The 16,997-nt window shown below is 34.0% G+C and overlaps 1 protein-coding gene across 4 annotated transcripts in view; it reads left to right on the top strand.

Annotated features, from left to right (window-relative positions):
• Trpc6 (transient receptor potential cation channel subfamily C member 6) overlaps positions 1 to 16,997 on the top strand; it is a 123,178-nt gene that overhangs the window by 56,650 nt on the left and 49,531 nt on the right. The window contains exon 1 of one of the 4 annotated variants that reach the window (XM_033764298.1): positions 11,999 to 12,114. The exons of the other annotated variants lie outside the window; for them this stretch is intronic. Within the exon in view, the coding sequence (XP_033620189.1) occupies positions 12,101 to 12,114 (14 nt within the window). The 5' untranslated portion in view covers positions 11,999 to 12,100. Of the gene's footprint in view, positions 1 to 11,998; positions 12,115 to 16,997 lie in introns of those variants that run through there. 4 annotated transcript variants of the gene reach the window in all.

The raw sequence follows: 16,997 nt of genomic DNA, 5'->3' as shown, positions 1-16,997 counted from the left end.
ACAGAGCATCAGAACTGAAAGACAGTACTATTGTTGGTAACCAATTAATAATAGATACCTAAAAACAACAATTAGAGGTGTGGGGAAAGTGGGAAGGGTAAGGGAAAGGTAAGAAAGGAAAAGAAAAAAATAGCAGAAAATGAAAAAATGGAAATAAAGTGTTTGTAAATGGGGAGGGGAGGAGGGGGTGAAGGGAGGGCAGGGACAAGGGGAAAAAATGAGAACCAAGACCTGTCATGTAAAGGTGCAGGATCCCAATAATGAATGTAATTGTACTATATACCTAAAATGTACCAATAAACTCAGTAAAAAAAAGTATGGACAGAAAAGTGACTAGTGTGATGACAGAGCATCAGAACTGAAAGACAGTACTATTGTTGGTAACCAATTAATAATAGATACCTAAAAACAACAAAAGAACATGGAAAATGGACCCAACAGCTGCTAAATGATATAAATAAGATTAATCTAAGATAAATTGGAATTAGTGAAAAATCATAAGACAGCACAAATGGCATAAAGTGATTACTAAAATAGTAGAAGAAAAGTTTTCAAATATGTAAAAATAATTTAACATACAGAAAGGTGAAGCATACAAACCCCCCATAACCATGATCAGAAAAAAATATTTCCAAGATATATTGTAGTCAAAAATCCCACAAGCCCAAAACAAGAACAAATTCTTAAAAGGTTTTAGAGAAAAGCAATGAATCTCCTATGACTGTTAACCTATTAGAATTATAAGAAAAATAACTTTAAAGTCTGTAAAAATACAGACTTTCATTCCTTCCTGGGACAGCAAGGAATGAAGTGTTTCAGGCCCTGAAAGAAAACAATCTTCAATCTGAACTGGTGTAGCCTGCAAAATTATCTTTTAAAATTGCTGGAGATATGAGATTTTTTTTCCATGATAAAAAGGACCTAAATAGGATTGGGATGTAGCTCAGTGGTGCTGAGCCTGCCTGGCAAGCCCAAGGTCTTAAGTTTAATCTCCAGTTAACAAACAAACAAACAAACAAACAAACCACCTAAAAAAATTCGTGACCACGAAAACAGCACTCCAAATAATTCTCAACCATACCCTAGAAAGAGACAATGAAGCTAACAATGACAAAGGGGTTAATAGAGTGAATCCACTAGGTACGGTGAGTAGTTAAAAAGGAAGGGAAGAGAGTCAGCAACAGGAAAAGTGTAATGATAAGAATAAATCAATAGCTTTCAATGATAACTCTCAATGTCAGTGGTCTCAGTTTCTCAATTAAAAGACAGAGATTGGCAGAATTGTTCAAGAAATAAAATCAAATTGTATGCTGTTTGGAAGAAACACATTTAATCCAAAAAGAAATTCACAGACTAACAATTAAAGAATGGGAAATAATATTTTATGCAACAGGAAACCAAAAATAAGCAGGAATAGCTATCCTACTATCAAAAAGTGGACTTCAAGACAAATTTTATTAGGAGAGACAAAGAGGTCACTACATATTGGTTAAGGGAACAAAACAACAGGGAGAGATAATAATTATTAATATATGTATACTGAGCTCCAGTGCACCTAACTTCATAAGGCAAGTACTACTAGATGTAAGTGAAGATGAGCATAAACACAGTTATACAAGGAGATCTTAACAGCTTACTGTCACAAATAGGAAGATAAAAAAAATCAACAAAAAAGTATCAGAGTCAAACAAAGCTTTTGCACAAATGGACTTAGAGATTTACACCCAGCAACAGAATACACTTTCTTCTCAGCTGCACATGGAATTTTCTCCAAAATAGATCATATATTAGCCCATAAAGTATTCTTAAGTAATGCAAAAGTATTGCAAGTATATTGGGCATTTTATTACATAGTGAAATTAGAAGTTAATGGCAAAAGAAACCACTGAAAGTATGCAAACAAGTATAAATTAAATAACTTGTAAAGACAATTCCTAGAATTAAAGGATAATTCCAATGCAATATACCAAGACTCATGGAACACAATAAAAGCAGTCCTAAGCAGAAAGTTCATAGCTATGAATGCCTACATTAAACAAAAGCTAGCCCAAACAAATAACCTAATGATGTACCACAAAGTCCTAGAAAAACAAGAACAATCCAAATCCAAAGCTAGTACAAGGAAGGAAATTATAAAGATCAGAACAGAAATCAACGAAATTGAGACAAAGAAAGAAAGAAAAAAATCAATTAAAGGCGTTGGTTTTGTGAAAGAATAAACAAAATAGACCTTTCATCGATCTTACCAAAAAGGAAGAAAGAGACCCAAATCAATGGATATAGAAATAAAAACAGCGAAGTCACAACAGGCGCTATTGAAATTCAGATTATTAGCAACTACTTCACAAACCTATACACCAATAAAGTGGAGAGTTCATAGGCAATGAGTAGATAGCTGGACTCCTATGAATTACCAGAAGTGAACAAAGAAGACATAAAAACCCTGAATACTTCAATAACTGAGAATTAAATTGAAGCAATAGTAAAAATCCTACCGATTAAGTAAAGCCAAAGTCTGGCTGGATTCACTGCTTCATTTTGTCCCTTTATATTCTATCCAGGCTGCCCAGCTTTTGAGTGGTGCCACCCACACCCAGAATGGGACTCCCTTAATAACACTCTAAATTGCAGCATCACATTCTATTTAAAAATTTATTTATGTGTTTGTTTGTTTGCTTTTGAAACAAGATCTTGCTATGTAGTTTAGGTTGACCTTGAACTCAGATTGTAGCCTAGGCTACCTTGAACTCATGTGTACTACGATGCCCAGCATTTAAAATACTTAACATTTTAAAAATTTGTATATGTTTGCAGTACATAATGATTACATTCATTGTGGAGCACGAGTACATGTACACAACACATCTCAATTCTTTTTGCTTCCCCTTTTTTCCCTTTCCCCTCTCTCCAAATGTGTCCCCTTCTCATTTGCAAAAGACCTATCTTCCTGATGTCTATTCTCTTTAATTTTTTCTCTTTAAATTATTTATACTTTCAGTTTCTCATGGAAAGCAGTTTCTTGTCAGTGTATGAATGATATGTACAAATGTTCCTTAAATATGTTTATTTACCATTTTAAGGAGTCCAGATTCTTTTGAATTAGCTTTCTGATAATTAATTTGGTTTTCTGGAAGGTCTCTCAGTGCTGCTTGCCTCAGCAGAATTGTAGTAATACTGAAAGTGGGTTCGCTTGGCATTTTTTGGAATGCTCCATCGGGCATAAAATAAACCAAGTATATTTCCAGATATAAAATTATAAATGTTTTCTATTGTGTAATTAGCCTCCTGTAAATTTGGTTAATATAAATTCATTCAGTAGAATTTAAACTACGAAAATTTAGTTTATCGTTAGCAGCACTTCCTAAGGAAATCTTTCTCTAACCACTCAGAAGTAATATCATGGCATTCATTCCTCCATTCATTTATTCATTCACTCAACAATATTTATTTAGTACCTAACATGGACAACTACTCATCTCTAGTATATTAGTGAACAAAATAAAATCATGCTTCTTATATTCTAGTAGAGATGGCACCTTGAAAGCTTGCATGTTGTAGTTATTCATTTGTGTGACTTAAAAATTTTATTTTAACTGAACACAAAAACATTAAAATTGTACTTATTAATGGGTACCAAGAGCCACCAAAGTGGAGCATAAGGTTCCAGAAGGCAGGGAGATGGGAAGAATCTGTGTTTGCATTCCCAAGATGGGAGTGTTAGGCTCTTCTAGTCTGGTGTGACCAAGTTGCAAAGTCTACCAGACTGTCCCAGTGGAGCTGCGGTCAGGAGTTCTTCCTTCATTGTCACCCATTTACTTATTGATGAACATATCACCTGTGCCAGGGTGGGGACTCTGCCACTTCAGATACTTGTCTGGCCTCTTTCTCATGAGTGTGGTTGGCCCATGAGCGTGTGCTTGATGGCTGGGTTGGGGGAATGCCCCCTCCCTGCCCAGCTCTGGCCTTGTCCCTTGGTGTCCCACCATCACATACAGTAATGCAGCCTCCTTCAAAATTCCCCACACATGACTGCATGAGGGTTTGAGGGGAGATCTAGGTACAAGCCATAACTCTACCATTACCCCGATTCCAAAACCAGACAAGCATCCAACCAGAAAAGAGAATCACAGGCCCATATCTTTAATAAACATAGATTCCAAAAATCCTCAATAAGATACTGGCAAACAGAATGCAACAAATCATCAATAAGATTATACATCATGACCAAGCAGGTTGCATCCCAGGGATGCAAAGATGTTTCAACATATGAAAATCAGTAAATGTAATATGCTCATCAACAAACGAATGAATAAAGAAAATGTGGTATTTATACACATTGGAATAGTAATTTGTCATAAAGAAGGATAAAGTTGAGTCATTTGTAGGGACTTGGGTGTACCTTGAGGTAATAATGAAGAGTGAAATAAACCAGACAAAGAAGCTTAAATATCAGGTAGTCTGCTTTTTTTGAGAACCTCCCACCCAAAAAAGCAAAATAAAGAGATAATGAGAAATAGGCTAATAGATTTTTCTCATATGGAAGGGTTTTAAGAGATGGAGAGAGGCGGATGAAGGAAGGAGAAGGGGTTGACAAAAAGAATGTAGATGTATCATTTCCATGTTCCTATTACCCATAAGAAATGTAATCATTATGCACTGAAAACTATGTAATAAAATAAAAATTAAAGAAGTTTAAGTAACATTAATCAGTGACTAATGGGAGTGATAAAGAATTGCAAAGTAGAGTGCATAGAGGAAATATAAATTTTGTGCAGAGTTCTCAATTTTAAATTCACCAGCATAACAGTATCATGCAGTTAATAAAAAGTGGTTTGAGCTACATATGTATGGACTAAAGACGTTCAATTTTACCATAAAAGAAAGAGTCAGGTAAGAATAACTTCTTTGTGGGAAACTAGAAACTTGTCTTTTGTTAATGTGATATCAAAGCACCCAGGCATCAGTCAAGTAGGTTTGTGTTGTGTTTTGCTTAAGCAATTGTTTTAATGTTTTGACTGAGTTTGTGATTTTTTTACTTTACTTTGGAGAAGGCACATAATTTTTATAGCTTGAGTTACCTTAAAAATCCCATTTTCTTTTCTTTCTTTTTAAATTTTTTTTGGTACCGGGGATTGAACGCAGGTCCTCGCGCTTGCAAGGCAGGTGGCAGAACCACTGAGCTAAATCCCCAGCAAAATTCCCATTTTAAAAGAAGCACACTAACCACATACCTGAAAGCTGAATATAGTTGCAAGTGGAAGAAGCCACATCCCATCCTGGTGTCAACATTATTGCTTTCCCCTGCAGGCTGGTCATAATATATAGCCTTAAATGGAATTCTGCTTTGTTTTTGTAAAATTATTTTTAAAAAGCACAAAAGAGGAGATGACCCAAACAGCGACTGATAACCTTACTTCTCAGGACAATATCAATTGTCCAAGAGTGGGTATGGCCTCTGAGGAATGTGCTTTGGCCTACTTTGGGAGCAAAGCAGAGAGCAGCAGATGCAAGCCCAGATGCTCTGTGGGTTGCTCAGCCAGATTCTGTGGCTCTGCTGAGCCCTACCTACATCTCCTAGGACTCACAGTCAGTTGATGAGATACACAGAGACCCATATAGTGCTCAGGAAGGCTGGGTCCGCACAACAGACAAGACTGTGCTCTGCTTGTCAAGTTTTAGGAGGCTTCCTTTAACAGTGGCAATATTTCTCCTAATTCTGATATGTTTGTGCTAGGTACTTACTTTTGCCAAACTAATCTTGTATTATAGGGCACATAAATATGGAAAAGTTATAAAAAGGAAAATATTTAGTATAAAAGCCATGTAGTGGTTATTCACTGGAGTTCAGTATGAAGGAGTAATTCAAATAGATACACAGTGGTCCTCAAAGCTATCAGTGATTTAATTCTTATATGGGGAAGGATAGGTGAATGGTGTTACGCTTGTGATGAATTTTAAAGCTGTAATTCTCTTCAGTATGTATGTTTCATGACAAAAATAGAATTTAAAAAATGAAATGAGGGGTTTGGGGATGTAGCTCAGTGGTGCCATGCCAGGCAAGTACACGGTCCTGAATTCAATTCCTACTGTTGAAAAAAAAAAGAAAAAAGAAATGAGATATCTGGAAACCTAAATTTATGATTTTGCTTCACCATTTATTATTAGTATAAATTTATTGCACCCACTAACTTAGTATTATGCTAGGGGTATAAGAGGATATTTCCAAATAAAAACACACAAAATACTGAAACTCTACCACAAGTGCTGTGATATAGGAACATTATAATCTTCATTTTGTAAGAAGCTAGACAGTCAACAAATACCCAGGGTAGAACTTGAGTTCTGTGTGTTGGTCCAGTCTTTGTGCCTTTACCCTCTTGTAGAGATAAGTTATTTATTAAAAATTTGAGCATGAAATGAGAAAATAAAAGTTTAACATAAAAATATCTGAAATTATGATGCTAAGAATAGTATGAGGACAGAATTGTAGAATATACATTATTTTTGAAATCTGTGGGCAATACTTACTATTTATGATACTTTCTAAAACTTTGTCCTGTGTTTCAAAGTCACTAGTCCATTTAAAAGAGAGGACTGGAGATTATTAGATGACCTCGGTTATATCAAGAGAGTAGATAAAATTTGATATATTTAATATTGCAGCAATTTTTATGTTCAAATATAATATTCTATTCTTGCAAATCTGTGATCTGAAAACTGGTCTATATTAATTAGATTAAATATTTCTGACAAGAGAACTCCTAAATGAATATTTTGTGTAAATTGAAATAAACATGATCACATTTATGGAGCAGTTTACTTCCCTTCCCCCTCAGCCTCCTAAATGACACAAACAATTAGTTGGAGTCAGGCTTCATTGATAAATACTTCATTTCAGATTTTGATTCTCTGGCAGTAGAGATAGTTTGTGTAGTATAGTTGTTATGCATTTGGTTATTGATGATAAATGAAATTCTAAACATTATAATTTGTTAAAAGTTAGAATTAAGATGTATTATGTGTGGCCAGGGAATTAGCTCAGCAGTTCAGGCAAAAAAAAAAAAAAGATGTATTATGCGCATATACCAACTCCTCATGATAATGGTAAACATTATGTACTGCACACGTGAACTAATACAAAATGTTTCTTGATGTGGCATGAAAGAATTTGAGAAACTCCCAAGATGTGACAGAATGGTTTTTGATTCATTGATCTTTACCATTCTCTTTATTTCTTTTACTTCTTTCTTTATTTGCATATTTGTAAAGCATTTTATGTTTCCTCCTGTGTTTGGCTCTACAATCCAAAAGTGAGTTCAGCTTTTGCAAGCACATATAGGCAAGAAGAAAAAGGGAAATAAATGCATAATTAAAGATGATGATAAAACAATGGCACATGTTTAAACAGTAGTGTCACAAGACTCAAGTGAGGAATGTACCGAAGATTAAAAAGTAAACACTGTGGAAATGAAAATGCCCTGCTGGCTATGTTGACATTAGAGCCTTTTCCCCTTAAAGTGCTTATTTGATTTAATTTTTAATTGGCATATAGTAATTGTATATATTTGTGGGGTAGAGTGTGGTATTTAATGTGTAATGATCAAATAAGGGTAATTAGCCATCCATCACTCAAGCATTTATTATTTTTGTGTTGAGAACATTCAAAATTCCTTCCTTTAGCTATTTTGAAATGTGTAACAAGTTAACTAATTACTCTACTCTTCTATTTAGCCCTGGAATTTATTCTCTCTTCCTACCTGCAATACTGTACTCATTGACCATCCTCTCCCTATTTCCCTTTCCTACTACCTTCTCAGTCTCTGGTAAGCAGTGTTCTATTCTCTACTTGTATGAGACTTTTTAACTTCCACATATGCTTGAGAACATGCATCATCTTTCTGTGCTTGATTTACATCCCTTAACATAATATCCTAAAGCCTCTTCTATGTTGCCAAAAAATAACAGTATTTCATTCTTTTTATGGATGAATTTCATTTTGTTTACTCATCAATTCATGGGTACAAAAGTTGATTACATTTCTTGGCTAATGTGAATAATGCTGAATTAAATATGAGAGCACAGATGTCTGTTACACACACTGACTTCATTTGCTTTGGCTATGTATCCACTTGAGGAACTGCTGGATGAGATGGTAGTTCTATTGTCAATTTTTTGAGGAATCACCATACTGTTTTTCATAATAGCTGTACTAATTTACATTCCCTCAAATACTGTTTAAATGTACCCCTTTCTCTAAATCTTCATCAGCACCTTTTATCTTTTTTATCTTTTCAATAGTGACCATTCTAACTGGGGTGAGGAGAGATCTCATTGTGGTTTTGATTTGAGTATCCATGATGTTAGTGACGTTGAACATTTTTTCATAAAACTTCTGGCCATTTGCAGAGAAAATGTCTGTTCAAGTCATTTCCCTCATATTATTGTCTTGAATAACCATAATAAAAATAATTTGAAGTTCATAATAAGGGAGGCATAGAATTACCTTAAGTGGAATAACAGAAAGCACCAATTGCATAGTAACCAGAAAAGTAGGTTTGATGCCCCCACCCCACTTTTACATTAAGAAACTTAATGATCAAAGGGTTGGCACAGATAATAAATTTCAGATTCAGGATTTCTAATTTGGCCTGTTCTTTAATGATATGTTCTTCCAAATATTTCACAAGGACCCTAAAGCTGTTTCAAATCCAGATCCCTAAGGACTCAGTTCTCAATTCCCCTAAATTTATCTTTCCTTTTTCTTAGCTCAGAACTTGGAATTATATAAGTCCAAATTTCTCAGAACAAAATACTTAGGACTGGTAACCTACTACCTAAGTTCAGAAACTCAAATCTCCTAAATTGGAATCTTGACCTCTTAAGAGAATTACCTAAATCCTTACCTTTCTGCTTTAAGATGTAAGTCCTAAGTGCTCAGTTGTGAACAGAAATGAATTTTCAGCTTCTATTCCTGAATTCTAGGCCTTCAGTTAACTGAACCAGAAACCGAAATTCCGTTGGGGGAGGAAACTCTTTCTCTTGCATGTTTCAACATAAGGGAGTTTTTTTGTTGTTGTTGTTTTGTTTTGTTTTTGTTTTTTACTATAGCTGAATTATAGTCTATTATCTACTTAGGTAATTATGAAAAAGTGAGTAAAACTAAGTGTGCTCTATGGTCACTTTCTGAAAATGCTTACAGTATAAGGGATTTTTTTCACTTTTTTCTGGACCACTGATTTATGCCAGCACGGTCTTCTTTGATTGAAAGATTGCTATTGCTTATCCCTCCTCTGCTAACTCCTTCACTTTTAGACTAAATGATATTTCATTACAGCGCTTTCCCTATCCCCTGAACTGAGTTGAAAACTGCTTGTTACCCATTTATCTAGCATACCACTTCCCATTCGCTAACATTCACTGTCCTGTGACCTTGTGTATTCTTCTGTCTTTTCTTCCATATAAAATCTCTCTCTGCTGCATCCCCCCATACACCTATCACAAACTATCAGGAACTATCATGAGCATGCTTCTTTAGAACTGTTACCTCTGGGAATCAGTAGCTACAGCATGGACTCCTCACAACCATTTCAAATACATCTGTGACATCAGATTACCCCTTTTATCTTCAGAATCTGAGTTATTCATCTAAGATTCATATGAACATCATCTTAAAATTCAGATAGATGAGAGTTAGTTACAGTCTCATTTTTTAAGACAATGGAATGCCTGAAATTAAATGTAGGTGTCTTTCTTGGTAGATAGCTTATAAAAGTAAAACTAAGCTCTGAATGGTGAGAAATGATGGTATATCAGTGACTCATTATAAAAATGCACTCACCATTTTCTCTGTGCATATATTTAATCAGTCATTTCTGAAGGAATGAATCTAGACAAAATCAGATTCTCTTTCTGAGCTGTGCTGCAGGTTGGCAGTTTGGCTTTCCTTCTCTACCCTTTGTACACTGCCCTGTCCCTGGGGTCAAAGGATCAGTGCACACTTGTGTGGACTGTATCAGTGGGATGAATTATCCCCAGGCTTTGGGCTGAGTTTAGCCTTTAAGTATCACCTATGGGACATTAGGGGCCAGTCGAGTGAGACAATGTGCCTGACTCTTTCCTTGAGGGTGGGCTGTTTCTATTTACCAGAGGTCAGAGCCTCAGTCAAGTGGTCCTTGGCTTACAGTGACCTTGCTTAATTTTTGCTAAGAGGGAATCTCTTTATATTTCTTTTGATCTGAGCCTACACTGTCCTAAACACAAGTCAGAATTCCCTCCTTAGCTTTGTCCCATGTACTCTCAGAATTCCTTCATGAAACTCCACTTTATCCAATTTAAGTACACTTTCTTTCCCTTCCCAGAATCTGTCTTATACAGTGGTTATTTGTGGAATGGGAAAACATGCTTGTGAAATACACAGGACTAAGACAGTTGCTGCTAACAGAAGAAGAGAGTTTAAACATCTTCCTTTAATGGGATAATTACGATACGTTTTCCCTGTATTACATAAACTCTTTAATATTCCCAAGAGTGCTCTATCAAAATAGATCAAAATAAATGCCTGTGCACAGGGCTGTACTAAAGAGCATTTCAAAGAAGGAAAACATGACACATGAAATAAATTAAACTATAAACTGGGGGCTGAAAAGGGAAGGACAACATTTCAGATGTAGTTGTTTTATAAAAAGCCAAGTTTCTATAACTGTGCCATTATTTACTTGTGTTTTTATTCTCTCATATTTTGGTTTCTAATTTAGACAAACAAGATGTTGATGGATGATAAAAACAAGCAAACTAAAAATATGTAATATGCTCAAGATGTTTTTTGTCACACTTTTGCTGGCTACCAACCAAAAATGACAAACAGATCAGACTCCTATTGTCTCGCTAAGGAGTTCTGGGGCAGGATATGATGTACTGTGACTGATCAAACAGAAAGTTTGGATTTGATGTAATGAGAAAAGTTCATGGGGAAAATCAAAGCTGACTGAGTCAGAATGAAGAATTTACTCTCTAGAAAACTCCTTGAAAGTCAAAGGGATTCGGTGGCTCATTGTGAAGAGGGGTGGTCGTGCACTTTGAGGAATGTGAAGGACAGGCAGAGTAGCAGGGCAGGTGGAAAAATTAAATTCCTTCTACCTTTGGGGTTAAGAAAATCTGAATAATGTCATTAAAATATATCTTTAAAATTCTTTGTCCCCTACTGAGTTTGCTATTTATTTGAAATGAATATGAAATAGTATATATACCCGAACATACTATGGTTCAATATTTATGCTTTCTTCTTTTATTGTTTGTAGGTTTGTACATTACACTAATCTACTGTTGGATTAATAGAAAACAAAAATACTATGAACTTTATCCCTTAATAGAAAGGATTAATGTATTTGGCAGTTATATACTGAGTACTTGCAATATGCCACTCTGTTAAGAATTGGTGAACTCAGCAGTGAACAAAATAAAATAGGCTTTGCTTTTGTAAGACTAAGAAACATCACTCGCCTGAGTGTTTCACCCACAGATCAGGTAGACAGGATGAAAACAGAATCATTGTTATAAAATTAGAATAAAACTACTGTCATTCATTCTGCTAAAGTGGTTTGCAAACTTACTGGTTGTATTATTAATTTCTAAATTTTCAAGTGTAATTCTCCTTCTGAATAACTTTGCATATAATAGAGTGTAGACTCTGGTCTAAAATAAAAGAAATACTTTTATTTCTACTTTTCTAGGATGAATCAACAAAACTCTACTTTGTGTCTCTTGTGTGCCTGGAGTGGTTACACATCATTCTCATTTATACCCTTTTTGTTTTAGTATAACTGAGTGTTAAATGAAGTATTTGCAAGAGTTTTTAAAGCTAATAGTGAAAGTTAGGCTGGGTATTTAATATGGAGTTTAATTGGTACAGCAACAGTTCCATTTGATAAAAGTGCTGCATATTTGAACAGGAAGTGGAGAAAATTGCTACACATACTCTAGACTCATGCATACAGTCCATTCTATTCAGAAGCTTATTTGTGCTGTTGGCTTTTTCAATAGAGATGGATTATTCTGTATTTCACTGTCTAGGGCAACAGATACAATTTTGCCAGAGAAAAGAATGAGAGGAATGAGGTATGTAAAAACTTAATTTTTATGACTTAATTGATATTTGAGTGTCATGAACAGTAGCTAATTACATTCTTTCCTAGAACTGGTATTTATTACAATGAAACAAAATTTTAAAATACGGACATAAAAAGTGCATGTTATTAAAACTTTAAACCATGTCAAGTGTAGCTAAAAGAAGAAAATTTCTTAATAAATATTTTTAATATAATAGCTGACTTTCAAAAATTGCCCTTCAATGGAAAAGAAAATATCTGTTTTGTTGTTGAAGTGTTGCAGACTGAATTGTTCCTTTTCTTATTAGATTGTTTTTTCAGGTTAGATATGCTATTACACAATTCTACAGTGGAGCTTTATAAAATCCATTTGTAAAGAGGTAATATAATCTACTAACATCCTTCTTGAAATATGCAAATTTTATCTATTTAAAGATTTGTTTTATACATTTCACTTTTGTATTTGAAGGTCAAGGTTTAAGCAATACTACTTGTGACAAAAAATATAAAGGGTCTTTTGTTGCTTCTCTGGAGGACAGTTAAGAAAGAACCAGAAAGCAGTGCAGAGAATGCATTTTGTTCCATCAGCACAAAAGAAGCTTACTTTATCTCATTAGTCTTTCTAAACAGGTACTAATTTTACCAATTTGATTGTTGCATACATTTGTTCTGGTTCCAAAACAATAGAAAATGCTTAGGAAGATATTCTGAATTTGTTTTCTATTTTGATGAAACAGTAAAGAAATAATGACAACCTAGCCCTTTAATAAAAATGTGTCTGAAATTTATGCCATTGCATTTGTTTAATATTTTTACCATAACAACTAAGAAAGGAGATATTTAAAATGAAAACTTTAAAAAAAAATAAAAATGTCTTTGCAGTTCCTTTGAGAGAATGGATGTTTTTCACATGAAAGCACACAATAGTGTAGAAGGAGAGGCCATGTCTTCAGAATTATGGCTTGCCAAGATACTAACTATTTTGTCACACAAATGGATGTTAACAACAGTGATCTCTTAATGCAGGTGCATTCTAGTTCAGTGTAAATGTAAAAGTTGCATATGAATAAATAAAACTTTGGAAACCAGATTAAAATTAAGATATGATAAAGTTACTGATAATAATTTTTCTTTTTTGAAAAAGACAAAAGTCTCTTGCATCAATTTCCATCACATTTTTTCCACCTTTTCATGGGTTTTCTAATTGAACAACAACTGAACAATTTGGAAGTCCAAATGTGCTTTTTGTTCTTTTAAGTGCATATTCCTGTGACTGCAGAAAGTTGCAATTTGATTTTAAGTGCTTGTCATATTCATAACTTCAATTAGTTTAAAAGCAATCCTTTGAGATAATCTAGAATAATTATTTTCTAGTTTTACTGGATGAAAAAGAACAAAAAAACAGTTTCTTGATCTTTTTGGTGCTTGTTTCTATTTTATGATACTTTTGGGTATTTCTTATTCATAAAAAAACCTTTTTTTTTTTGCAAATTTTCACTCCTAGTACTTTTTTTCTTTCTTTTATGGTGCTGGTAATTAAACCTAAGGCCTTAGACTTGGCAGGCAAGTGTCCATCAGCTATACCACATACTTTCTGCACACTCAAAATATTTTTGTTGCATTTGTATAAATCCCATGATCCTAGCTTGTCTCTCCCTTAATTTTACAATTTTTTCTTTTTCAAATATTCTCCATATTCAGAGAAACTATTCAGTATTTACACATGTGTGACTTATTTATTTCACTGGAGTATATCTCTTTTGGGTATTTCTTATTCATAAAAAAACCTTTTTTTTTTTGCAAATTTTCACTCCTAGTACTTTTTTTCTTTCTTTTATGGTGCTGGTAATTAAACCTAAGGCCTTAGACTTGGCAGGCAAGTGTCCATCAGCTATACCACATACTTTCTGCACACTCAAAATATTTTTGTTGCATTTGTATAAATCCCATGATCCTAGCTTGTCTCTCCCTTAATTTTACAATTTTTTCTTTTTCAAATATTCTCCATATTCAGAGAAACTATTCAGTATTTACACATGTGTGACTTATTTATTTCACTTAGGAGTATATCCTCAATATGTATCCATTTTCCTAGGAATGGATCTAATTTCTTATTCTTTATGGCTGAGTATTACTCCATTTTATAGAAAAACCACATCTTCTTTATCTAGTTTCCAACTGATGCGCAAATGGGATGTTTTCAAGTTTTAGCTATTACATTAAACACCTCTTCTCCCTCTTATCTCTGAAGTTTCTTTTCCATGAGAAGCTATATTAAGTAATAAATAAAGAAAAAGGTAGTAAAAGGCTGAAGTATTTCTTAGAAGGCAGAAAACTGACAGAAAGATAGGAAGAAAGTTAAGAATTTCAGGAGGATGATGAATGATTGCTCAGGTAACAAACCTTGGTGACTTCCTGTCTTCTTTACTCATCTGTCCTGTTAACTCAGAAAAACTACTCCTCAAGAAACTTCCTTTAACTGAAGATCATCTTTAGTCAAATCAGCTTTTGCTTCAGTCCAGTTCTCCTAAGAGAAAACTCTAAAACTCCACCTCTTAGAAAAAAATGTTGGAATATTTCTTTTCAAAGTGGAAAAGGATACCTATTAAGGATCATTACTTATATGAGGGGTAAATCTAATATAAAAAAAGAGACCAAAATAAACAAATATAGAAAAGTAACCAGGAGCAGCTCTCTCTGTAGTCTGTATCACTAATGTCCCAGAAAGCTAAAAAGAGATATTTACTTTTGAAAGAAGAAAGAAGTTCTATAGAGAAACATTTGAAGGAAAAAAAGATATTCCTAAAAATTAAAAATAGGGCCTGTGATTTAGCTCAGTGGTTCTGCCTCCTTCTTCGCAAGCACAAGGTCCCAAGTTTGATCCCCAGTACAAAAAAATAAAATTAAAAACATAACACCAGAAAAATGTCCATAAATACGTTAGAAGATAAAGAAATCTCTTATAATATAACACAAAAAGATAAAAATAAATGATTGGTAACAAGAGAGGAAACAAAGGAAAATTAAAGAACAATTTTAGAATGTCCAACATCCAAAGGGACTTCAGAAATAGAACCCTGAAAACAGGAAATAGGATTATCTGTGAAATGAGGCAGAGACATGTTTTCCCCTGAAATGAAAAGCTTTTAAGGAGTACCCAGCATTACAGAGGAAAAAGAGACTCCTTCCAATAATCACACTTGAAGGGCTAACAAAGGAAATATTCAGAATCAAAACTGTATCATCCTTTTAATAAGTGCTACAAAAACTAGAATCTAACAGAGTAGGACCATCAGAATTATCAGCCTGGAATTTGTTTATTTAGTTAGTTTATTGGTACATTTTACGTGTACAATATGATGGTATTCATCATTGGGAATTTGTACCTTTGCATGATATATCTTGGTTCTTATTTTTTCCCCATTCCCTGCCTTCCCTTCAACCACTCCATTCCTCCCTATTAACAAAGACTTTTTTTTCTTTTCTCATATTTATTTCTTTCCCTTCTTCCGTTTCCCCCCTTCCCTCTCCCACTTTCCCTTTCCCTTTGTACCTTTTCTTTCTATTTCACAATCTAGAACTCTTTACTCAGCCAAACTATCAAGGTTGAGGAAAGGATGAGTCATTTTAGACATAGTTAGCTAATTCCAAAAATTTATCTTCCATATATGCATTCTCAGTCAGCTATTGGAAGAAGTGCTATATTAGAACAATAAAGTACACTAATAAAGAGTAAGAACTGAAATGCAGAAAACAAGGGACACAAAAATGAAGCAACTGTCATGCTTGGGACTGCAGGAAAGGGGAGATTCAGAGGCAATATAAATTTATGAAGTCTAGAATGCAACTTGTCCATATTAGTAGATTAGAAGGCCACAAAAATGATTCTTCAAGAAGCTAAAATTATCAATCAAGAGGATGGGGAAAGAGAGTATAAAGAAAAAGTTTAAGGATGGGTAATGGCAGGCATGAGTATGATCAAAATGCATGTGTACATTGAAATGTCCCTAAAATCATGTGGAGCTACAGGAGGGTGGGGCCAGGTGTGCTGAGGTAAATGATTAAAATATTTTAGCTACCTGTAAAAATTTGCTGAAATAAAACCCATTAATCTGTAGAATTAATACACACAATGAAAAATATGGGGAAAATAAGCTAAAATTGATAGGAAATCACATAGCATGTTGAATGTACTAAAATAAGACATATTGAGGGCATGAGAATTTGATTAAATTAATCATATGCACACAAAGCATTAAACAAATGAAGATAATTTTAACTACTGGATTTTAGATCATAGGGAAGCTGAGCCAGAAGAGATACCACATAGTACACTACTGGTCTTAGCTTTGACAGGCATTTACATTGTCATAATGTTAACAGTAAAGAGGTAACTAAAGAAAGTCATGATATAACTGTCTTGAAATTATAAAGGACTGTGGTCTGTGCTTGTGTGCACATATGTGGTTGTATGTGTGAGACAAGTAGAGAAGTATGGTGTGTGAAAATGAGCCAAACCCTCAACCTTCACTATGGGATGTTCATAGGTAATTCCAAATCTGAAACATCAAGAAATTGTGCTTGCCTCAGTACACATGTGCTAAAATTGAAAAATAAAAAACTAGCAATATAATCACACTTTATATAAAGCTTTAAATTATAAAATAATCAGCTAAAATAGTTGAATTGAAATTTATTGCCTCTGAGATCAGAGAGTAGGAAAAATGAAGGAAAAAAGCTTCTTATTTTGTAACATTTAATAGAATACTTAAAAATATGTATTTATTACTTTCATAAAATTAAACTGGAACTGAAAACAAAATAACTATCCAGAAAAAGTAGTTATAGTTATAAAAAGTCATTCCTTTGTTACCAAGCTAAGTTACATACACA

The sequence above is a fragment of the Fukomys damarensis genome, unplaced genomic scaffold (assembly GCF_012274545.1).
Source record: "Fukomys damarensis isolate Sample0158 unplaced genomic scaffold, DMR_v1.0_HiC HiC_scaffold_16, whole genome shotgun sequence".
Classification (NCBI taxonomy): Eukaryota; Metazoa; Chordata; class Mammalia; order Rodentia; family Bathyergidae; genus Fukomys; species Fukomys damarensis.
Note: the sequence above shows the minus strand (reverse complement) of the source record. Positions and strands in the feature narration are given on the sequence as shown.